We start from the raw sequence: 25,476 nt of genomic DNA, 5'->3' as shown, positions 1-25,476 counted from the left end.
AGAGCAGGAACAAACCAGTTATTTACTCCAGGGAACCAGAGATCACTGCTGGTGTTTGGTTCAGAGTGTTAACTTGAACCTTGGCTGTAATTTGCAGACTGTTGGAATAATAATCACCTGTGTGTAATGACTCTGAATGTTTGTGTTGTTAAAACGTAGTTAATTAATACCAATTTAAAAAGTAATTGATACTGATTAACACTGAGAAATATATTTAGTAGCAGCACTTAACAATTACCCAACAGTACTGATCATGACGGTTTGTTGTTGTAGTTCAGTGAAATACGATCTGGTGATAACACAGAGTGTTTTATTCTGAAAATTAACCAGATGTTTTCAATTTGTTTAAGTGCCTGACTTCCTGTCCCGCTCCATCTACTACTCATGTGTTGTGCTCCGACATCTGGCAAAAATAAATGCATGAGGCAAAGTAATGTAACAGGTTATTAATGACTGTTTATAGATTTTTTTAGCATTAGTATGGTTAAGAAATTGTAGTGGTAAAGCATGTAAAAATTATAATTGGATTTGGTTGTTGAATATACTATTTTAGTTTTTTTTTTAAATGAGATGACACTGTCTCTTTAATATAGGATTGTGTGTGGCACAGACAGTGGGAGGAGTCAGTGGAAGCTTCTGTCTGGAATATTATTTATTAGAATGGAATCGAGTATTATCTGTTAAAGTTTTGGTTATGTGAAACTAAAGGAACACCAGAATAAAGTTGTTTTTGTTTTTACATCATACAACGGCTCAGGAGTGGATGGTTGCTCTAGATGCAACAGGGAGACACGAGTAAGCCAGGACTTCCAGCTAGCAATGCAGTTTTGTCAGCTACAATAAAAAGTCTTGCATATTTGATTTGGAGAGCTCCAACTTGCTGGAACGCAACAAAGTTGATCCAGTGGAAGTTAACACATTGACTAGAATAGAAACCTATCAGAGCGGAGATGGACTGGACAAGGATCTGGTGGAATTTGCTCGTCAGATAAAACCTGAGGGGATAACTTTTTTAGTACATGGAGAGGTTTGAGAAGCTATCAGTAACCAGCTCGTAATAGTTTTAACTGTATTATAAATCAAACATTGACTTTGTTTTGCTAGATTTTATTTGTGTGGATACCCATGAACCCCTCTGGCAAGGCTGCAGCTACTCTTCCTGGAGGGCACACACCTAACAGTTTAATTAAATCTACAACAATTATATCTTTAACAAATCTGAGACAACAAGGAGCGAACAAAAGGTAACTAACTACACAGAGATCAGTCTGACGTTTGGAGATAACCGAAACAATGGGAACACATCAAGCATTGTGTCCGCTATTTTTGGTCATCAGTTTTCATCTCTCTTTCAAAACGCGGGCAGATTATTCCCCCTGTTTGTGAGCACATCACAGACTTTCAGACACACAGACGAGGAATTGTGCTGGAAACGAATGTAAGGCTGTCTGGCTTTTTGCGGAGAGGGTTTGTCATTGCCTCCTCTTGGCAGGAGAGAGTCTGCACCTTACTATAAAAACCTCAGCAAGGAACCCCCAAAAGCACCACGCTCACTGATTTAATGAGCTGATCTGCGCATGAGGTCTATGTATCTGTGTATATATAGCTACTGACAACAGCATCAGGTGCCAAATTTAGTGGAAAATGATCACAGAAAAACTTGGAACTGTTCTGAAATAACAACCCAGACCTGCACTTTAATATTCACCTGCTTGTATTTTCCTGTCTGTTAAACACTGGCTTCAGGAGACCGCTAGTCCCTTTAGTTCACAAAAACATGAAGACCACATCAAGTGAAACCATTTAATCATCATAAAGTCATCCTTATTCGATTTGATAAGTATCTCCAATCTGATTCTGATGATGCTTGTTGCTCTGTTGTTTTAATGTAGGATGTGTTTTGTGAACGTTAGCCAAAGCAGCAGCCTGCAAGAATGTGGAAACTCTGGGATTTTCCAGAGTCCTATAAACTCATCAGGAACCTTCACTGTCATCTATCTCAGGGTGTTTCACAAGGATACACAGATAGCTCAGAGGTGTCCATGAATCCACAAGTTCCTAGTAGATGAGGCCCCCCTGCCAATTGCAGATTGTATGACTGCATGTGTTTATACATGTGTGGGGGCGTGAAGGCCTGAGTCATTCCAGTGCTTAATCCCAAGACCTTGAGGGGAATAGTATTTCGATGAATTCCCTCGTCTTCTTTGTCTTCCAAGACTTCTCTCTGTTCCTCATTAGAGGCTTGAGAAAGTTGTCAGGATTCATGGAGAGGCCGCTCGTATCCGGTGTTCTCTGATTCACTCTGAAATCCCCCTCCTTCACTCAGAGCGGGTCTGGGAATCTTTTACTGCTACTTTACGATCAAGCTTGATTTTATAGAAGCTTCTGTTCAAATACAAAACAACACTTTCTTTTTGCCCTTATGTGGCAGTTTCTCATCATCTTCCTTTATGAGCATATTTACAGCAGACAGTCATGACCAATCAGTATGATAAGAGTCATGTGACTGCCATACTGAGCAGAAAACAGGTTCATAAAATGCCTGGTTGACCTTGACTAGCATCACAGTCACATATTTGACCTCAGCCAGTTGTCTTTGCTCTGTTTGTCCTTTTTGTTTGCGCTGCAGGAACTGTGAACCGTTGTTCTCAGAGAGCCTCTTAGAGGGACTTCTTGATAAAACAGTGATGATAATAATAACCTCATTAATAGTGTGTCACCTTTATAAACAAGGGTGTGAAGGACACACAAAAATGTACACACAGCATGAACACAAAATAAAACAAAATGATTTAGGAGGAACCCAACAGCCAAGAAAACAAAATCCAAAGAAAACAGTTATACAAACTCAAGCTACACAAGCTCAGATCTTTGAGTAGTTGGTCCTCCTGCAACTAATAAGGGCCCAAACGATGTTTAGTCCAGGCTAAAAGTCTCTTCTGATTGGTAATAACTAGGGATGTCAACAATTAATCGAGTAACGATTTATTGATTATTAAGAACTTTTCGAACATTTTTTTTTGTTTTGATTTTCTATGACGTGGAACAAACACCATGTGGTCTCATATTTCGTTCAGCTATCAGGGAGGTGTTTTAAGTTTAAAGCATGTTTCGATGTAAATAAGCTGACTAAAGGAGTTTCGCACAGCGGAGACGCTCGGCTGGGGGCTGCGGCTGAGTGACAGGTCGCCAGGAGCGCTCTTTTTCTCCGTCACCGGACTGATAATGACTCCGATGCGCTCCTGGATGACACCTAACTTTGCTTAATTTTCTAAATAAGAATGAGTAGACAGTAGGGATGTACATTTTAAGTTTTTTCCGTGATCGATTTTTGGAAATGTTAACGATCAATTATCGATTAATTGATAATAAAAAACATTATTATTCTTACGTCAAAAACAATGCCAAATACGTTGTTTTCCCCCTAAATTGTATTTTCTACAGCAACAAAATGCATATCACTGACGGTATTGAATACGGGTACATGTTTGACATGCAGAATATCAACGATCAGGCTCATAGAAATATTCTCCGCGGACATAATCTTATAAAGTGAAGGCTCATAATACTAATAGAAAAGTACTTCAGACTCACAGTGTCCAGTTTTCTGTCTACTCGTTCTTATTGAGAAAAATAAACGTGTATTCGGTCAGGTGTCAGCCAGGAGCGCAACCGGGTCATAATCAGTCCCGCTGGAGAAAAGCCCAGAAGGCTCTGATGTTGCTGCTCTGTAAACTTAGCGTACCAGAATTTCCCACCTGTCTGTTGCCTTCGTATCCAAAGTTGGGAAATATCCTGTTTAAAGCTGTCAACCTTTGTGTCCGTGTTGTTGTTGGCAGCAGTTTTGTATTGATCCTCTTTAAAAAAGCGCACGTGGAGACCTGACGCACAGCCGCAGCCGCCAGCTGAGCATCTCCGCTGTGCGCAACACCTTTAACAGCTGATTCATAAGAGCTGTCAATCGTGGAATCACACTGTTTGTTTTTTTGGCATCAAATATGTAATTAAATCTAAACTTATCAGAAAAAAAATGTGTTTGGATACAAATCAGCATGATAAGAAAGGACTGTAATGACAGAAACCATAAATGTATTGGAAGGGCATTTTGATTTTATAGTTTGGCCCATGATCCATCTGTTGGAGGAGGTGGGCTTTTTCACCTATACTGCAGTTAGTCAGTAGGAGGAGCTCCAAGCTTTTTGGCTTCACTTTTGGAGAGCTGTCATGACGTCCCTCTTTAACATGAGCCAACAATACAACTGACAGCTGTTATCTCTAAATATTTGAGGAACAGTTTGTAACAGTGTTCTCAAAACCGGACCAAAACATGGACAGACTGATATCAGTGGAGTCTGAATCTGTATGTCTTTGTCCTGACTGTCTCTATTATAACAGCAACCACATACAACAAGCCCACAGCTGTGACCAAGCTGTGTTTTTACTGTCCACTTTAAAAACTGTAACTATCAGATGGAGGAAAGTGAAAGAACAAATGATTGTGATCTCTCCTGTGCCATCATCTCATTTGGTTCACAGATTTGTGTTCCCCCAGGTTAAATTTAGGAGATTACAAAGCTTTATTCCATCCATACTGCCATTATCAGCTCAAAATTTCATTTGTCCAACACTGAAATAATGATTTTATACCCCCTAAACTAATGACATTAGCACCAGCCTGTTGTGCCTGCTTTCTACTCTTTGTTGCAGATTTTTCATTTGCTTTAATCAGTTTCTGATGTAGCTTTATTATACTGTTTCCAGGCTGTAGAACGAAGTTCCCTTTACAAATAGAGTTAGATTTCTAATGTTATTTGATCTTCTCATTAGTAAGTTAAAGACTTCACAAATTCATCATTAAAAATAATACGTGTGATGAAATACTTCCCTAAAAATTCAAATTTAGGAGTATTTTTTGCAGCTAACGTATCTCTTAATCTATTGTTTTGCCACCTTGAGGCGTAGCTGCTGAAGCAATGGATGTTATTATCCCCTGAAGTGTCAGTTTCTCAACCGTGAACAATTTTACTGCCTGACATCTTATCCTATTATCATGCTGCTGGCCGTATCCACCCATCCAAGTCTGACATCTATCCTGCTCTGTTAATATTAAATGAACTCCCTGCACACCATTGCTTACCAAATTGCTAACCAAAGCAAGTCCTGGTGGGTTCCACTGTCTCGCCACGTGAAAAAGAAAATGCTTTTTAAGCAGCTCCTGTAGCATTAAAGAGGCTAATGACATGCAAACCCTGCTGGATAGAAACATGTATATATTCCACAGCAGGGTACAGACTGTGGTTAGTGCCTCAGAGGGAAACTTTGAAACCAGATGGAGCCTATCCCACACAGACCTTCATGAAAAGAAGAGGGGGCGGACGAGGAAGGTGGGGGCGAGGGGGGATTGGAGACAAATGCGGATGTACTTGGCAGTCTTCCATGCTTGGAGATATCGAGGGGGGGTTTATTAACACCACCAAACACATCTCCTTGTTCACATGCCTCATGTAGCACAAGCTTCAAGTACAGTGATGCAGGAGTACGTCATGTTGTGTGGTTTGAGTAAGAAGAATGAGTGCATTAGTCGTTATTGTTTCCTGGCAGAGTTGTTAGAGATCAAGGGGGCAGGAGAGGGGCTCAGACCTGCTGACTCAACATCCACTCTAAGGAAAACTGTCATGGACAGTCGGCTCTGCATGTTGGTTCCTGAGGCAGCTCTAATATTAGACAAGCCTCGGGCTACTTCCGCTGAACACTCACACATGCTCCCACAATACAAGATTGATGTGCCGTGTCTCGGGCTCCGGGGCAGGTTATGAGCTCAGGATGTCTTTTTAGCCACAGCGGCTCTGACAGGTGGTGACAGCCCATTTTGAAACAGTTTGTGAGTAATGGTCAGAGCAGAACTACAACAGCTTTTCGACAAGCTCTTAATATTACATCCTGTCAACAAGGTGTACTCAGGTGAAGGAGAGGCTATAAAACAAGCAGCTTTTTGAACAGGCGTCTACTAGGGATGTACATTTCAAGTATTTTCCGTGATCGATTTTTGGAAATGTTAACGATCAATTATCGATTAATTGATAAAAATTTGTTTATTATTCTTACGTCAAAAACAATGCCAAATACGTTGTTTCCCCCCTAAATTATATTTTCTACAGCAACAAAATGCATAAAACTGACAGGATTGAATACGGGCACATGTTTGACACGCAGATTATCAACGATCAGGCTCAAAATATTCTCCGCGGACATAGTCTTATAAAGTGAAGGCTGAGACTACTAACAGAAAATTACTTCAGACTCCCAGTGTCCAGTTTTCTGCCTACTCGTTCTTATTGAGAAAAATAAACGTGTATTTGATCAGGTGTCAGCCGGGAGCGCAACCGGGTCATAATCAGTCCAGCTGCAGAAAAGCCCAGACGGATCTGATGTTGCTGGTCTGCAAACATAGTGTACCTGAATTTCCCACCTGTCTGTTGCCTTCGTATCCAAAGGTGGGAAATGTCCTGTTTATAGTTGTGAACCTTCGTGTCTGTGTTGTTGTTGGCAGCAGTTTTGTATTGATGCTCTTTTAAAAAGCGCACGTGGAGACCTGACGCGCAGCCGCAGCCGCCAGCAGAGCATCTCCGCTGTGCACAACACCTTTAACAACTGAATCACATCCAAACATGCTTTAAACTTAAAACACCTCCCCGATAGCTGAGTGTAATATGAGACCACATGATGTTTGTTCCACGTGACGGAAAATTGATAACAAAAATGCGTGTTTCGAGTAATTTCTTAACAATCAATTAATCGATAATCAATTAATTGTGGTCATCCCTAGCGTCTACATTTTAATGTGCTATGGTATGGGCGATGCCTGTGGTGTGTGACAAGCTGCAGGAACTGCTTCATATAGTTTAGAATTACCTAATAGAAATGTTTAATGAAGCTGATTACCGATTAATCAACTGAACCTGTAGTAAACCAAAACAACAATTTCGTCCTCTATAAGGGCAATTAGACACGACACAACACAATACGATTTGATACACTTAATCATCCACTGAAAGATTTTTGCCATGGACTGAAGTACTGTAAACAATGCTGCCTCCACACTATTAATAAATAAAAACAACAGGAAAAAGAAATTATCAATTTGTAAACTTTGAAGAACATACCAAATTATATCAAATATATATTTATATATATATATATATATATATATATATAAATATATATATATATGTATATATGTTTATATTTCCCTTTTGCAGCCTCAAAGTGTGGCAGCTTTGTGGGTTTTTTTACCCAAAGAGACCATATTCAGATGACAGGGCTCATACCCAATGCAATGTCTTCATTCTGGTCGATGTGGCAGCCTCCTGTCTCAAAAATATGAAGCCCACGCCGAAGTGTTGTAAACTGCTGTTCATTGAGCGTCTGCTTGAGGCTGGCTGCAGAAAGACTGATAACCACATACACGCCAATTCAAAAAAGACAATCTTTACAGCAGAAATAAACATGTTTACAGCCTGGTACAACAAAACAGCTTCAGTTAGAAGAACTAATTTCTCTATTGGCACACACTGTCAGGGGGGTGAATTTTTTATAATGCAACAGTTCAGGAGATACTAAGACGAGTTTTGCCCATTTTAGGACATGGGTGACTTGACTGACAGACTGGAATACTGTAGCTGTTGGCGAGGAGACTCACACTAGCTTGACAGAGTTGTGTTCAGCATTTCCAATATGGCTCCTTCCGCCGATTGGCTTCAGAACAGCGCTTCAGAAACAAATGGGTGACAACCCGGAGACAACGTCCATTATTTGTAGTCTATGATCATAATAGTAGTTAACTTTTCAATTTCACTTTTGCTACATAATCTTTATCATGCCTTTGATTCTCAATGGATCTATAATTGACAAATTAACATCATGTAAATAAGTAAATAAACATTGTATCGGTACAAAAACCATCACAGTGACACTGATGAGTCGTCGACCACTTGATCTATGCATTTCAAGAAATTGAGAAGTCTTAGACACGAAGTCCTGCTGAGTGCTGTATGTATGACAATCAGTGTCTGTTTAGGCTTTATTAAATGGCTACAGTAAATGGATTACTATAATTGTCGCTTAATAGTTTTCTTCTAGTCCACTTATTGAATAATCAACCTTTTTAAGTATCTGCATCAGTGATTTGAAATATAATGAAAATTATGTCTGGTAAAATTATTTTAGGTTTATAAATTCTCTGTTTGGACAAGAAGATGTTAAAAGCAAATATTAATCCTTTGAATGTACATTACAAGGACACAAAACCATGTAAGAACCAGCCTTAAATGCTCTCCCATGACGATCTTCTTTCAAAAACTAAAGAAAAAAAGCTGAACCGTTAAAACGTTCAGGGCCTTTTATTTTAAGATTCCTTTTTGCAGTCAGCGGCTGGTGAATTTAGGACACAACACAAGCCTCTGTGGGTGGTGTGCAGAGCAGTTAGTTAGCTGAATTCATAAATGTTTAAAATAAATGTGTCCGTTGTTCTCGTTCCAGCATACACGCAGATTCAGCCTCACTCACTGGTTCAGCAGCACAAGCAGCAGCAGCAGCAGTTTGTGGTCCATCAGAGTCAAGCTTCCCAGAGGGCAGTGGGGCAGCTGCTGCAGACCGCCTCCATTCAACCCTCACAGCACCCCGTCCCTGTGCTGCCCAAACCGGCTCCAAACCAGCCCTCCACGCCCAGCCAGCACGCCACCATCTTCCACTCCACCATCAGCCCCCACGCACTCCACTCCTCCCTCAACCATGCCAAAGCTCAGCCCGTCCAGCTCACGGCCATCAACCTGCAAATACAACCAACGGTGAGTTCCGGTACACGCACAAAGGTCACACACAGCAACATCACTCTTTTTCTGATGATATTTTTAGTGTTTTTAACAAGACATGCTCTGACCTAATTCAGGCGTCCTGAACTAAACCCTTGGCTAAGTGTAAGTGTGCCTGAAGAGAGTCCATTGGCTTCCCTTGCTCAGCATTTAACTCTATTTTGCCTCTACACTGGCAAGAGCTAGGGCCTTACATCCTGCTAACAACTCGTCTGTCTGTTAGTTTTCCTATTTCTTCCGCTCGATGAAGTTCTTCCTCTTCATACTTTACAAAAACATTCACAAGGATTAATAATCACAATCTCAATACTAAACAAATAATTGTGATTATCATTTAGGCCATAATCCTGCAGCCCTTGTTGTAACCATCAGCAGGGAAACAAAGGTATGTTTGTCTGAAAGCTGTTGTAAGAACACCATGTTTTGTCAAGTCCAAGCGGTGTTTACTTTGAGTTTCGGCAAACAGGATCATGTTTTGACAGGTAACGTTATCCCCTGGAGCGCCTCGGAGTGTTAGAGTTTTATTAGCTGCCAGAAGAAAAACATGCATTTGTGTATCAAATGCAAATAATGCTGATGTCACTCACGCTGGAGATCCCCAGACTTTTCCTCTGGTCCTGCCGTGAACTTCACATTTGTTGTGTTAAGTGAAACGACTCGACCACAGTGGGATGTATGGCCGCAAAACCTGCTGCACGAATTCACCTCCCTCTTGAGGATACATTTGGTGATCCCCTGAATTAACTCTTGCGCCTGTAAACTTAATTAAATTCCTATCTGCCTCAGTGGCACCTCATGTTAAAAGGGACACATGCTAAACTGAGATTGTGAGCATATTAGAAACATGCAACACACCAGAATGTTAGCTTTTGACTCTCATTAATCTTACAGCTGTTGTATGGCTGTAGATTAGGAGTCTTGATTAACCCTCCTATTAACCTTGGGGTCAATTGGACCCCATTCAATGTTTAAAGTCTCTAAATGAATGACTAACATCATTTTTTTTGCTTCATATTTCATGACTTTTCCTTATTTAATGGGGACAACTGGGAAAAGGTAAAATTGAAATATTGATATGTTCCAATTTCCTGAAAAAAAATTATTACGCATCGGTGTTCCTAGGGGTCAATTTGACCCCAGGCTGTTTAGGCTGTATAAATCATAAGAAATATCAACATTTTACACACATTTGTTTTGGTTGTTTTGGATGATATTGAGGTCACTATAACCAAGGACACTTCCACATGTGACTGCAGGAGCTGGGATCAAACCGCCAGTCTTTTGATTGAGATATAATATTTCCAGCCACCATGTCTCTAAAGACATTCAATGATGTGTACTGTGTCATACGTTTTGATAACATAGAAACAAGGCAGGGCCACCGAGGGCATGACAAACTCGCAGCAGTTTGATGTTCTGTTTTATAAACAAAGTCCTTCAAAATGCTTTAAATTGTGTTATGCTTGAAATATATTTTATTCAAAGGGCTATTTAGGTAGTCAACAAAGAAACATAAAGTACCTGACACATAAACCTGGGTAACAATCAGTTTCTGGAGGTTTAAATTGCTGGGGTCAAATTGACCCCAAGGATAAATAAATGTTAGTAAATTTGAGGGTAACAGGAGGGTTCCCAAAGTGTCGTTCTGGACCCCTTAGGGGGTCACGAGACACAAATGGTGGGTTGTGACATATCTTCCAGAATGTTTATTTTTAAGTTATCTAAAATTAGTACATTTTACGCATTACAGTCAAAATAGCAACAAAAATAGTAGCTAAACTTGGAATAAAACCTTGAAAATAAAAAATGCAATGAGTTTTCTGCCTTTCTTTTTGCCAATGACTCCTAAGTTTAGGGTTAGTGAACAGTTAATTATCAAAAGCATCAGCAGCGGTAGGTTATTTCATGACGGCACAGGAAACACAGACACATGCTCATATAGGTAGGCTATTTTTCTGCAGACCAGCTAAAGGAAGCCACATTTAATCACTTTGAAGGACAGTGAGGGTCGTGAGTCTTGGCATCTATATTTTGGGGGTCGCGGGCCGAAAAGATTGGGCACCCCTGATATAATGTACTTAAAACCACTGAATACCTGGAAAAATAGATCAATTCTACCAAATGTGAGTAATTAATTTAATTTCCAAAACAATTAGATGTGTAGTCCCAAGTCTCTTTATTTCAGTGCTGTATATGACCCATAATCCAGAGTTCCACATGGGATGTGAATCATTTTTGGTCCTTTAGTTGTTTCCAATAGGACACGACTCTGCTGTGTTACCCCCGGACTCTTTCTGTTGTTCACACACTCACATTCTCAAGTTTTTGGGTGGAAACAAGCAAAATAAAACCTGCTGTTCCATCAACACCCACTGAATTCATTCCCACTGACACATGATAAAAAAAACAGGAATCCTCTGAGTTTGGGATTCTTGGTGTCATATTTTCCCACTGGTGTGATATTTTCCGAGCCCGATGGTTTTCAGTTTTGAGTCACAGACGTTAACAGTTCCGATCTGTTCTTTCAACACTGTTTCTCTAATGTTCTCCCTCCATCTTTTTTGTTCCCGACGCACATCGTAGGCCTCGAGAATGGTTCAAGACTGTAAAGATAAGCCGACGTCGCTGGTGGTCAGAGAGACGTGTCAGACCCCGGCCACGCCACAGCAGCAACAACAACCACAGCAGCAACAACAGCAACAACAGCAACAACAGCAGCAACCTGCGACATCACTGTCACAACCCAGTAAGCCTGTGGAGCAGCAGAAGGTCGACCTGGTGGCACCAGCTGTTCAGACACAAGGTAATTTAAGAACCTGTCCTATTATTTTATTGAATACTTGTGAAACTTGTTAAATATGAGTAAACTCTATTCTAGAAAATATAACTAAAACTTTTACCTTGACACAAACAATGAACCCTCTCTTCTGCTCCCTTTGCAAACCCGAGTAATCTTCAACGGAGGGAAAGAAAATCAATGCTAGTGTTTGGTTGTAATTCAGAGCATGTTGTGTCTGCAGCAGCAGGTTCAGTCTCACTTGTCTTTGTTTCTTAATTGTTTTGTTGTTGTCTCTGTGATTTCCCTGGGCTGTGGCCAAAAAACTCACCTGAATGGTTCTCTCAGTGCTCTCAATGCAAACACTAAAACTCACAACACGAAGCCCCAAACATCAGTGAAAGACGACTAAAACAAAATAAATTAAGGGCAGGTGGTGTAATACAACCAGACTGATAATGGGCATTGATTGTTTTTATGATTTGTCATCATCAGAGTATATTTGTAATGTTTTGTCAGACACTCAGTGTGCAGAAGGCATCATGGTCATCAGGGAAATACTATAATCAGTTAAAGTATCACAAAGAGTGAGGATTATAAATGGCTACTATAACATGGGAGGGCTTATAACCAAGCAGCAACCTCAGGCCGGGAGAAATTAAGCGAAAGCGGAAGTACTTAAAACTGCAGGTCCTTGAGTGTCCACTTGAGGCTGGCTGCAGAAACACTGAAAACCACATCCACACACATTCAAAAAAATCTTTACAGCAAAAATAAACATGTTTACAGCCTGCTTGACAGAAGTTTGGTTGAGTTCAGCATTTCCAATATGGCAGCCGCCACTTATTGGCTTCAGGTGCCTACATCCTTTATAACTTAACTTTTTTCAGCATCAGACAAAAATAACTCGGTTGCATCTGTCATGTTTTGTCGACAACATGCTTTTGCTGTCAATCCATCAATGACTGTCAATCCACCAGTTTTTCTGCCACTTTAAAGTTTTCAGAAACATTTTATTTAGCTAAACTCTCTGACTGAATTTCAAACACTAGAAAATCAAAGCTCTCCATAAACATACATAGCCCACTGACTCCAGCCAGACTCTCATTAAGCTGAATGCAGGGTTGTGCTGTTTCTGCAATACCTGCACAAGTTACAAATCAATATTGGCTACATTACCAGCCTGATGTTAGCTGCTGCCGCAGCTCCCAAGTGCCTTTGAACTAGATAATAATGAATAAATAAAGAAATAAAATAAGGTGAAATAAAACTGTTGACCTTTAGACTTCTTGTTCGCACCTTGTCAGCCAGGTGATTTGGCTAAAAGGGGTTAAAAGCAGAATCTGACACGTTTTTGGACTCTGCAGCTTTGAGATACTGAAGTGCTGGACACAAAATCATTTTGGTTGTGTTTGATAAATGTTGACATGGATCAGTTTCTATGGTGATATTTTCCTACATGGTTGGAAATAGTTCTAATGTTGTGTTTCTTGTAAAATGAAACGTTCTGTAAACCACAAATTGGCATTTATGGGCCGTGTGTTGGGTGTGATGTGCAGCAGAGGTGCACTGCTCACCAGCAAAGCAGGAAAATATTTCTGTAATACACAGCTCCAGGGGATTATTTAACTTCAGGAACATTCAACATTGAAGTAAAGAGACAAAAAGGTGGATTTTGATGCTCAACGTAACAAGAAACCAAGATTATGTGAATTTACTTTTCTTGGTCAAACCTCCGCCTCACTCTCAGACGGTTTGCTGTCTCTCACCTATTTCAACAAATGCACAGAAACAGATATGTGGCTTTACTTTAATAGCTCATTGATAGTACACAAATAGAATCTACAGACTGCAGCCCACCAGTGAGCTCTCATGCACTGGAGACACTGTGGCCTTTCCCTTTCGTGGTATTTCGAGAGATCTACTTGTGACAAACAACACAGCTCTCTTTGTTGATTTGAAAACTGGGAGTCACTTCAGATTAGCTCACAAATGTTGCAAGGAAGATAAAATAACTACCAAGATGACTTCCTGAGGTTGTGATCGGCTGTAGAAACTCAATGAAGAACGAAAATTGCTTCTTTAGGCTGAAATATGAAACCTCCAAAGATTTATAATTGCTGTGTTTGCATCTTGGCATGTCCTGTAAAAGGTTTTACAGCTATCCCCCCTTTATTTTTTTGAATATGAAGATCCTTTTGTACTTTCTATGCCTTTATGTTGAAGACAGAACAGTGCATAAGAGTAGAAAACTGGGCGGAGAGAGTGGAGTAAGATGTATGCAGCGAAGGGCTGAGGGTTTGAGTTGAACACACGCCACCAGCTTTTGCGACCGTAGCTACAGTACATGCAGCGAGCAATTTAACCACTGAGCAAAACTGGCAACCCACAGACGTCTCTACTATGATGGTTGAAATGCAAGCTAGCAATAAGGTTTTCTTGCAGTCTTGTGTGATGCTCTCCTTGTGTATCAAACTCAGATTTGTTGCTCAAACTAAACCTGCTGGATCAGTTTTTTAAAAAATGACACGTTCTTTATGCAGCACTTGACTTGTTCTTGAAAGGATGACATCATCTATCTGACACAGCAGATCTCACAAGGAGCAAGGCAGTCTCTCTGAATCTATTGGCTTAAGTCTGCAGACCATAAAGCCTCTGGGATCAATGGACAGATTATCAGGGCTTTCTGGTTCTTCCATTGTGGGGAGCCTGGACTCGGGCCCTGAAATGTCTCTCTGTGGCCCTGCTGCTCTTCTGTCAGTCGCTTCAGCCGCTCATAGCTCTAAAACGTCTAAAGTCTATGGTGTATAAATATAACTTAGTTTCGATTCAGAGTCTTGGCTCGGGTTCACGATTGAGTCATGTGTTCATGCAGCTGCAGCCTGAGGAGGATCAGACAGTGTGTGTGTGTGTGTGGGAGGAAAGAGGGAGGCGGACCTTGGTTTTAAAAGGCTTTCTCTTCACGGCGCTGCAGCTTCAAACTGAGCACAGTGTGGAGCAGCAGCTGCAGGTCCGCATGTGTGTGTGGGTGTGTGTGTGTCTGCCTGTCGGATTAATGCAACTATAAACAGGAGTAGAACCGACCATGTTTTCAGTCTGAAGACGGAGAAAGAGACGCGGTAAGACTTTTTAAAGCTTTTAGGATGATGAAGTAAGGAGGGTTACTTTTGCTTTGTGGCTGTTAGAGAAAGTAGACTTCACTGTGATTGTCTGGACTCTGTAGGAACACATGATGGATTTGTTATTGATTGTCAGTGTATCAGTAGGTCACTACAAATGTTTGACTATTACTACATTCTCTGTATTTCAAACTACCTGCTGATAGGTGGACCTAGCTGGAGACTGTTCTGTCTTTAGAAACTGTGAAATGTTTGTAATGTTATAGGTTTAAATAATACAACTTCTTAGCATACATAGTGAAGTATTTGATAAATGTTTGCTGTGATCTGTCATTATATGCAGACTATAAAGACCAAAAGCCACCTAGCTTAGTAAATTAGCATAAAATGTATTTGATGAAAACCAGCTACAGAAGTTTGAATATTTCAACCATTTAAAAGTAAATATAGTTTATGTAATCAACTTGTATTTACTCTCCTCACTGTTGCTGACGTCATTCTACACTTCAAATTAATTTATGACTCAAATACGTTGTTGATTATGTTTTAATCAATTTTATCAATTTCTTGTTTCTTGTTTGATGTGCAAACTTTATTCATGGCTGATAATTGAAGTCGAGAGTGATATTCTACAATAAATTAGGCCTAAGTCCTGCAGCCCAAACTATTAACCCCTCCCCCAGATATTGATATTACTATCACATTAGAAAATCTGAAATCATATACCAGAAGTACACTACCAGTCAAAAGTTTGGAAACGCTTTCTCATTCAAGGGTTTGTATTTATTTTAATTATTTGAAACACTGTAGATTAATACTAGAGACATCAAAACTATGAAAGAACATGTATGAAATTATTTCATTAACAAAAAAGTGTTCCACAAACCAGAATATGTTTTATATTCTAGATTCTGTAAAGTAGCCCCCTTTTTCCTTCATGACAGCTTTGCACACTCTTGGTATTCTCTCAGTCTGCTTCATGAAGTGGTCTCCTGGAATGGTTTCTAATTAACATGAGCCTTGTCAAGAGTTCATTAGTAGAACGACTTGCCTTCTTAATGTTTTTGAGACCATCACTTGTCTTGTTCAGAGGTAGGGTTAGTACATAATGACTAGCCCTATTTGACTACTGTGACTTCAGTATCAATAGATCTTATTGTATCTTATTGGAATAGTAAATATTGTTTTGCTGTCCTATTGGTTAAAAATGAAATTTTCAATGATTTTTGATGATTCATAGAATAAAACTTGTGTAAATTTGTATATTCTACAGTGCCACTACCATGCCTGAGCATTATCTCTGCCTATTTTACAAGAGGAAGTACAAATTGTGAGAATAGCACATGTAGATTCAATGTTTATATAATCTATAATGCAAAAGGTAACTTCTAGATCAAAATAAATCAAGATAGTAACGTATTAAGCGCAAAACCTAAGGTTTCAAACCCACAAAGTACAAACCAATGAGTGACGTCACTTTGGCTACACCCAGTTCCAAAGACCCTGGATCAAAACTAATAATATGATACCAGGTCCAGCAAATCTTGTCACCTAATTCCAGTCTCAGATCAGTGCATCCCTTTTTGTTTCATCACCAAGGATGAGTTAAAACATTACATACTGATTCTGCTCACAACTGTCACTTTTTCAGCCTCATTTCTCTCAGTGTGAATCCACCACTTAATTCCTGTAAGAATACACACTCTCTCATATCTAAACTCTGTATATTCATTGCTTTGTCAGGAGGGGGCTCAGCCAAGAGGCCTACCGCTGCACCTGGGACCCCGCCTCCAGCCATGACCTCGGGGAACGAGAGCGAGGCGCCCACCGTGACGGGCAGCACGCCGCAGAACGGAGAGAACAAACCGCCCCAGGCCATCGTCAAGCCGCAGGTCCTCACTCACGTCATCGAAGGCTTCGTCATCCAGGAGGGAGCCGAGCCGTTCCCTGTGTGTGTAAGTGCCCCGATCTCTGCCCCAACTATCAGAGAGAGATGACAAACAACCAGGAGAACAACACACCCTCCTGTGTACGCGCCTGCAGGGAGCCGTCAGCAGGAAAACATGAAACCCCGTCTGTTACTACAAGCAGTGACAGCTCGTTGCTCCTGTTTGATCCACTCATTAATTACAGTGAAGAGAGACTGCGGAGCTGGAGGAGTGTACATGCATGAAGGGGTTTGTGGAAGAAGATGCACCATGCAGCACCCAGAAACAAATAACCCATCCTTTAATCTGTCGGCATCTTTAAATATGATGATGTGTTATCTTTGGGTCCTTTGGGTGATGTTGAAAAATGTCATCTTTATTAACCATTAAAGAAAGTGTCAGTTTGATAAACCTTTTGTTTATGGTGCAACATAAAAAAGGTGCTTGTTGATATTTCAGGCTTGTCATCGCTGCCTCCTACTGGACACTTGGTGTAACAGCTCAGTGTGTTAAGGTGCATGTAGGGATTAACACAGTTGAAAGAAGGCAGTGTGTGTGTTACACATATGTTGATGTGGTACTGTTAGAGGTGTTATTATTGAATATTTGTCTTATTATTTGTTAGTTTTTGTATTTATTGTTTATGGATGAAGTGTTTTTTTCTGTGAAATTTAGAAAAAAAAGCTTTAAAAAAGTAATAGATATTCACTAATATAATTTTCAACAGAGGGATGCAGAAAATTGAAAGATTAAACCTGTGAAGTATAGCTTGCTTTGATTACAAAAGTTAAATGTCTAATCTGTTTTGCATTATTCATGCCACTCCACCTCTTCGTTTACTATTAAAACTTACTTGGATGACTTACTTTCATTTTGTCCAACATTAAATCATCTTGTTCCTTTTATCAGGTGGAGCGTCTGCCCATTCTCATCGACAGCCCGAAGAAGCTGGATCATCAGCTCTCGTCAGACCCCGACAAAACCCCAGTCAGCAACGCAGCAAACAGCGACTCTGAGCCCGAGGACATGAACCCGCCAGGTGAGACAGGAAGTGACACACGAGCAGAGTTATAACACAAGTTACTGGAAGGTTATGTTTGGTACACAGTGTATAATTAAAGGGACAGAGGATGCAAGTTCTAAGAATGATCCCTTTTTTAAATTGTATTTTATATGCAACAGTGCAAAGATATGAAAGTGCTCAATATTAAACAGAACATAAAAAAAGGTAGTTTTTAAAAAAATAATTAAATAAAGTTATCAGGTATAGTCTACAGAACACAAAAAAGGTTAGACAAAAAAAAGAGTTTGACTAAATGACGATCAAAAGAAAAGAAAAGAAATCACTGTTATGGTAGGGAGTAAAATGATTACTCAATTAGATTGTCAAGAGCGAGAAAAGAGAAGAAGATAATTATCCTTCATGGATCTTTGGAAATGTCAATGAACAATTTCACTCAATAGAAATTTTAAATATGTGGAATTTTTTATATGGAAAAAAAAAATTAAATGTGTTTTTTTTTTCCCTCACTAAATCATATATCTTAATTGTCCACAGGTATATAATGCATTGAACTGAAAGCACTGCATAGCTATAGAACACAAAGAGGTTTACAAATTGTTTAACACGCTGAATTTCAACATGAGGAGCAGGCTCATAAATAATCTCAGAGATACTGGTGCGCCCGCTTTGCCAGTTAGGAAAATCTCTCTGTGTTGACTTACTACCAGTCTGTCTGCTTTGAATCCAAAGGTGAGGTTAGTCTTGTAAAAGTCCTCAACCTCTGTGTCTGTGTCCACGCGGTTAATGGTGGGAGCCAGCCTTAGGAATACGAGATGATTGATAGTACTGTAGATCTGAGCCAGACACACAGCTGAGTTTAGAGTGAGTCTAACTTTGGTGAACGTATGTTTGATGAATTGATCCTCAAACATGATTTACCTGCTACTGGTGCATTTAACTACAGACCAGTACAGCCACCTGTGATTAATGCAGGATATTGTGGGAAGAATGTCAGTGCAGAAGAGTTGTTTGAGGTGAAATGCAACATGAAAAACAAAAAAATTAAGTGTTGAAGAACATGATGCCTACTAATTAGTCCTCAAACATTTCTGTGGAGTTACAATGTAACTTTATTGTTGTACAGTAAATATTTGTATGTGATATTAAAATGATCTAACTGGTTTCCCTGAACAACCTTCAGTTCATGCACCATCTTTATTTACATAGCACCTTTCATGCATTCGAATATGCAGCCCAAAGAGACAGAAAATAACAGCAATAGGTAAAAGTGGAAAGTAAAGGGATATAAAATACTTAAAAAAATAAAATCTTCACGATCAAATCAGTAAAATAAAAATAGAAAAATAAAATATAATAATAAAAATAAAATAAAATAATAAAAATAAAATGAATGAAACAAAAATAATAATAATAAAAATAAAATAATAAAAATAAAATAAGATAATTACAATAAAATCAATAAAATAAAATCAGATAAGTAACAGAAAAATAAAAATGATGCAAGGAAAAATTTTTAAAACATTGGTCATAGTGATAATAATGCAGTCTAGGGCTAAAAGGAAATTACTCCAAGTTAAAAGCCAGATTAAAAAGGGGAGTCTTAAGTTTTCTGTCTCTATTTTTAGGATGATTGTACTTCAGTTTTCAGTGTAGAAGAGACTGAATGTGTCATTTGAGAGAAAAACACTAACCTGTAGTTTGTCTCTTGTCCTCTTCACAGAAAAAGAGCAGGAACCAAAGCTGACGTGTGAATACTGTGGCTGGGTGGACTTCGCCTACACGTTTAAAGGGTCCAAAAGATTCTGCTCCATGGTTTGTGCAAAGAGGTAAGTCCCTTCAAGTGTAGTATGTCTTTTAATTTGAAACAGCTGTTCCATCAGTGATACCATGAGACAAAGACAGAGCTCTAATCAGTAACCTCTTACTGACAGGTACAACGTGGGCTGTACGAAAAGGATCGGCCTTTTCCATCCGGAGAGGAGTAAACCGACCAATCGCTGGCGTAAAAGACCTCAAGGCCGGCCCAGTATAGAAGCTAAGAAACAGGTACGGACACACACACACACACCTTCAGTAAAACTTTCTTACCAACACTCTACCTCCCATCAGATCCTGCTTTCACTGCACATTTCTCGCCCCGCACTTTTCACGCCTTGTGCTTTTTAATGAACTCGGGCATCGTTGGTGCGCGTGCCCAATTATCTCCCTCTGTCTTTGAAGGGGTCATTAAGCGCTCGATGATCTTTGTCAACGTTTATGGGTGACCAGAAGGAATGGAGGAGTATTAGTACAGATTTTCTGCCTCCTGCACAATTTATAGAGACATCAGAAGCTACTTGGTTTGAGTCTTTGTTGCTCAATCAGCAGACATAGACTCGGTACCTGCAGTGACTGTGGGAGCTTGAAGTTGCTTTTCCTGACTCTTCAAACATTTGAGATTGTAATGATGCAATAAAGTTACACTTTTATGACATTGGAGACACATTTAAAGGCAATGGAAGGAGTTATTTCACGCAAAGGAAGTTACAAGATTTAATAACAACACCTTTATTTAGAAAGCTCTTCTCAGTATCAGCATTATGAAGTGATTCATGCACATAAGAGACAACAAAGGAATTGAGAAGATGGATAAACAGGGTTTAAATTAGCAGTGTTATTTTTAAAGGAGCATTACAAACGTGGAAGTAAAGTCTATGCCAAAGACAAAGCAAGCATATCAAAAGACATAATGAAATAAACTTCACTGAATTGGGTTTAAGAATTGAAAGCAGTTTTCTAAAGTGTGTTTTGAGGAGATTTATTAAGGTTGAAAATCAGACAGCTTTAAACTGACTGAAAGTATTACATAAATAAATAATAAATGACTCTTAAAGACACGTCAAGCCACTCTAGAGAAGCTGAAAGAGGTCAGATATGATCAGAGTTGAAACATGATATTTTCTGTGTTGCATTTCTTCTATTTCATGTTTTATATTCAAAATGTGTGGAGTTATGTTTTTGCCTGGAGGGTTGAATCCTAAGCCTCCAGTGGGGGGTGCTTCAGTTTCATGTTGGGATCAGGTTGTAAGTTTGATAATCCAGAGGGTTCAGCACCTAACAAAGCAGTTTGGAGGCCTTGGTATCGATCCAACAACCCTATCAGGCCCCTGCATGTGTGTTCTGCTCATTTGAAGCGACTGTACAGAATAAATCACACTTAGTACCTCTTTAATCTCAGCTGCTTCCAGCATAATGTCCTGACAGTGATTTCATTGATGAGCCGTTCGTTTCTTAAATGCCTTGACGTGGTTTTAATTTTCAGAAGCTGTCCCCGTCGCCGCAGCAGACTCAGGGGGGCTCTGTGTCCTCGCTTCATCTCTCTCAGCCCAGCCAGGAGGAGTCCAGCCCGTGTTCAGACATGTCCAGCTACGAGGAGCCGGCGTCCCCCCTGTCTGCGGCCAGCTCGGGGCCGCTGGCTCCCACTCCAGCCCCCACTCAGGTCCCCGTCCACCGGCATCCCAGCAGAGCCTCCGACCAGGACGTGCTGAGTGGCAGAGACGAGCCTTCACCCTGTCAACGCTTCATACCCAATGACCCTGCCAGGTGGAACGTGGAGGAGGTGTACGAGTTCATCCGCTCACTGCCAGGTCGGTGAAGTAAAGTCAGACACACAAACTCTGACTTGTTAGATTTGTTCTGATGACGATGCTTCCGATGCATGCTCCAGTGAGGGATTCAGCTTCTTTTACTGAGCTTTGAGTCCAAAGTCCAAACAAAGCTGCTACAAATGTTAGCTCAGCTGATTCTAAAGTTGGTAATCCCTTAGTGATTGTCGTGTTGAGGGTTTTTTTATACTTCAATCAATTTTTTTATATTGTGCCAATATTGTAGCAAAAGTTTTCTACGGACACTTAATAAAAAGAGCAGGTCTGCATCATGCTTGCTGTTGTTTTATTAACCGAGACCCAACATGATTGATTCATCATGAGCAAAGCACTATGCATTATTTATTCACTTATTTACGTCGTTTCTCATTTCTATTGATCATTAAACAACATAATAAAGGCAGTTCTGTCTCTCCAGCTTCACACAGCTCCACATCACCTCCACACAGAGCTGCTAATATACATCTGTTATTATTAAACATTACACTGGTGTTGGATTTGTTGTCAACAGGTCCAGGTGCCAAAAAGAAAAACAGGTAACAGAACATCTCTTTCACGAGTCGTGTTTTCAGTCTGACTAACTGCATCTTCTTCTTCTCTCTCCTCCTGCTGTTTTTCCTGCAGGCTGTCAGGAGATAGCAGACGAGTTTCGCTCTCAGGAGATTGATGGACAGGCCCTGCTGCTGTTAAAGGAGGACCACCTCATGAGCACCATGAACATTAAACTGGGACCCGCGCTCAAAATCTTTGCACGCATCAACATGCTCAAAGACTCTTAGCAGGAAATCTGTTTGTGTGTGTGTGTGTGTGTGTGTGTGTGTGTGTGTGTGTGTGTGTGTGTGTGTGTGTGTGTGTGTGTGTGTGTGTGTGTGTGTGTGTGTGTGTGTGTGTGTGTGTGTGTGTGTGTGTGTGTGTGTGTGTAATCGTGTGAGAGGAGAACAGAGTATAAAACTTTGGCACAGGGCAGATGATGCGTCACAGCAGCACCGACAACACAGACTGACAGCAGTATGACCTCACTGTCTCCCCACTGCAGGACTGGTTAATTTAGCTCATGTTCATATTGACCTGCATCTGCTCCAAAGAGTCACACTGGGAGATAAATACACTCATGAGGGTGAAGCAGAGCAAGTTGGAAACAATGCAGGCAACAGACTGAAGTAAAATCTGTATCAACTGTTATATCAGTGTTGATTACAACCTCAATGATTAGCATTTTAAACGAGTAAGAAAAGTAAATCTGGATTTATGACAGCTGCAATATGCAGGCGAGGGCTGCAAATTGAAATACTATCACAATATACCCAAGACCACAAACCATAATGTAGAAGCTGCAACTTTTTATAAAGGTCAAATATGCTGAAAATGCACACTATGCATAATATGCATAATAGGCATAATAATCTAAGTATTCATTCCCAAACAAGCGGTAACCTCCGGTCTAACAATGAGTCCAATGTGGAAGTGTTAGAAACTGCAGTTCATCGAGGATCCACTTGAGACTGGCTCTGGACTGGTTCCGGACGTGATGCTTTCACACAGTGTCTCGCGCTTAATTCACGCAGGTAATTCACACCGGGGTCTGAAAGTCAGAATGAAGTCAGGGATGAGCAGATTTGGCTTTGAAAAGGTTTAGGAATAAACACACATTAGATTAAATGCTATCAGATCCCACAGAAATGATCTGGATGTGCTAAGCCAGGTGTTAACCCTGGACAGGCTTTATTATGTAGTCATTTAATATGTTTATTTCATGTCAACAGGAGAGCGTTGCATTGCCTCCTCTGCAAATAAAATCTCAGTCCATACAGCAGCAGCATTCAACCCGAGTCATGCTGGGTTGTGTATCTATTAAGCACATAAAGATCTGATCAGTAATTACTAATACAAGATGTAGATGCAAACGTCTTCTATCAGTCATCATCCTGATAACACTGAGATATTCATGTTACCAGCAGGTAGAAATGTGGTTGTTGATGTGGCCTGAGACAAACTCTGATGAAGTTATCAGAAAAAAGTGAAGAAGATGAAACAGTGCATGTTCAGCTGTGGATGGGTGGGGTCATACTGCAGCACCGTCTGTACTGAATTAAAGCATTAAAAGGACAAACAGCAGAGACGTCTGAATTAATTATTATTGTTACTATGCTACTAAAGATGTTTTTTGTACAGTTTTGTTAGTGTGTGAATGTAAGATAAGGGGCTGGATGTGTGCCTGGGAACAAAAGAGTGCTTCATTAATTTGCTCATTTTCATTCAGTTGATGCTCCTTTTGCCTTTTTCTCACAATAAGACTCACAGCTCCAGAATACAAAGCTTGAATGCAGGAGAGAAAAGGTTGGAGTGGGCTTCTTCTCTGACATTGATTTCCTTTTCAGTAGGAACTCTCCTGCAGATTTCAACAGCTTACAAATGATTTTCTGGAGCCGCTTTCTCAAAATGGTTTACAAAATAATGACTTTGATTTAATGTCTGAGGACATCAAGTTCACAGCACAATTCAGCTCTGTTCTCTTCATGCAACCCTGTTTCTGGCACTTATTTTCCCTTTTTCTTTGCTTTAATTTCATGGGATTCACGATGAGAGAGGCAGCAGTGCAGAGGAGTGTACATAGAAGAAGTGAGGAAAAAGACTGATACTCATTTTTTTAAGTTAAGCTTGTTATTTTAAGACAGAAATTTAACACGGTTTAATATTTTGAAATATGCAAATGTATAATACGGCCTGGGAGTTGTTTTGTAATGGTTTTTTTCTAACTAAAATATGATCATATCGATTTGTGTGTTTGTGGATGTGATGGAAGGTCAACTTTTTTAGATAAGGCTTTGTCAAATGCTTGTATTTATCAAGAACAGTTTGTAACAACATTTTGCAATTATAAATAATTTGCAATACAGTTCTGTCTTAGATCCTTTCTTACCGTGTGTGTGAGAGGGGGGATTCCAACCACTCATGACCGTCTTGGGATAATGTTGCATTTTATTCATATATCACTTATTGGTCCTTTTATATACACTACATTTCATTTTTAAGTTAACTGTGTACCCTCCCTGAGGTGTTGTTGGCCGAACTAAAGTAAACATCAATGAAGGGAGGAGCCCACTTGATAATCTCAGCGATGTGGTGGTTCTCTCTCCCCATCTATCCTTTCTATCTCAGGCTTTGGGGGACAACAGGAGCCATAGGGTAGGCTACTAAATCTATCAGTAAAGGGCATAGTGGGTTAGGGTTTCTTCACTGAGCACTCATCCTTTCTCTCAGCACAAATACCTTGTGTTTATCTCAAATTGTTTCAATTTCTGGAGGTTATGCAGTTAAACAACAATCCACATCCCCCAGATATTCAGTATGAAATATAAAGAAGAGGACAGATGCACATTACTGAATTTAGGGGCAAGAGCTGCCTTGATTTGTGATCGCTGTTTCAGAAATGACTGACGCAATTTTATGTTGGTGTACAAATAATATCAGCATTTAAAATAACCATATTATGTCTGATATTCTGGAACTTGATAATAAAACTACGTTCTAAATGTTAGTTTGAACAACTTTGAGCAAAAACTTTTTTGGCTTGTCATATGGGAAGTTTATGTAATATCTGAGATCTCCTTAAACTGGATTGTACTTTTTTAATATAATATAAATCTGATCCAACACATTTGTAAAGTAGGGAATATTGTAAACATATTTTAATTTTCAAAGGAGACATGGTGAGTGTGAAACAGTTTAGGAAAGAGGAGCATCTACCATAAAGGATAACAGAAACTAAACTGACTGGTCAGTAAAAATAATAATATAATAATAAAGTTTATTTATATAGCACCTATCAAAACATACGTTGCAAAGTGCTTTACATTATAAAAACCTAACAATAATAAACAAAGCATGAGGGGGAGACACATTGAACTAGCAAGAAAATTTAAGAGAAACAGCTGAGTAAAAGAGAAACTACTAAAATCAATTAAAACAACGAATCAAATTAAAACAAGGAGTGACTAAAAGACAAACATTAATACAAGTCAATTAAAAATAAATGTGGCATCATGGATAAACAATGAGGTAAACTGTATATTTCAACCATGTGCTATAGTGGATTTATGTCATCTGTGTATTAT

General features: G+C 39.7%; 1 protein-coding gene and 1 long non-coding RNA gene across 3 annotated transcripts in view; one reads left to right on the top strand and one right to left on the bottom strand.

The window, feature by feature from the left end:
* Window positions 1-24,257, top strand: part of phc2b (polyhomeotic homolog 2b (Drosophila)) — a 67,214-nt gene extending 42,957 nt beyond the window's left edge. The window contains exons 8-15 of the mRNA XM_034683885.1: window positions 8,539-8,846; window positions 11,454-11,673; window positions 16,509-16,720; window positions 17,603-17,732; window positions 19,438-19,543; window positions 19,649-19,763; window positions 21,019-21,343; window positions 21,986-24,257. Of these exons, the coding sequence (XP_034539776.1) occupies window positions 8,539-8,846; window positions 11,454-11,673; window positions 16,509-16,720; window positions 17,603-17,732; window positions 19,438-19,543; window positions 19,649-19,763; window positions 21,019-21,343; window positions 21,986-22,140 (1,571 nt within the window). The 3' untranslated portion in view covers window positions 22,141-24,257. The remainder of the gene's footprint in view (window positions 1-8,538; window positions 8,847-11,453; window positions 11,674-16,508; window positions 16,721-17,602; window positions 17,733-19,437; window positions 19,544-19,648; window positions 19,764-21,018; window positions 21,344-21,985) is intronic.
* On the bottom strand, window positions 8,381-19,627 carry LOC117812918. Of its 2 annotated transcripts, XR_004631290.1 has the most exons (5): window positions 19,409-19,627; window positions 18,636-18,674; window positions 18,419-18,550; window positions 17,560-17,705; window positions 8,381-8,828 (listed from the first exon to the last, which is right to left on the bottom strand). It is a non-coding gene; the product is annotated as an uncharacterized LOC117812918 (long non-coding RNA). The 2 variants fall into 2 exon arrangements; XR_004631291.1 differs by lacking the exons at window positions 18,419-18,550; window positions 18,636-18,674 and having other exon boundaries at window positions 19,409-19,617.
* Window positions 24,258-25,476: the final 1,219 nt, after the last annotated feature.

This window comes from Notolabrus celidotus, chromosome 1 (assembly GCF_009762535.1).
Source record: "Notolabrus celidotus isolate fNotCel1 chromosome 1, fNotCel1.pri, whole genome shotgun sequence".
Lineage (NCBI taxonomy): Eukaryota > Metazoa > Chordata > Actinopteri > Labriformes > Labridae > Notolabrus > Notolabrus celidotus.
This window is presented reverse-complemented; position numbering and strand designations above follow the sequence as displayed.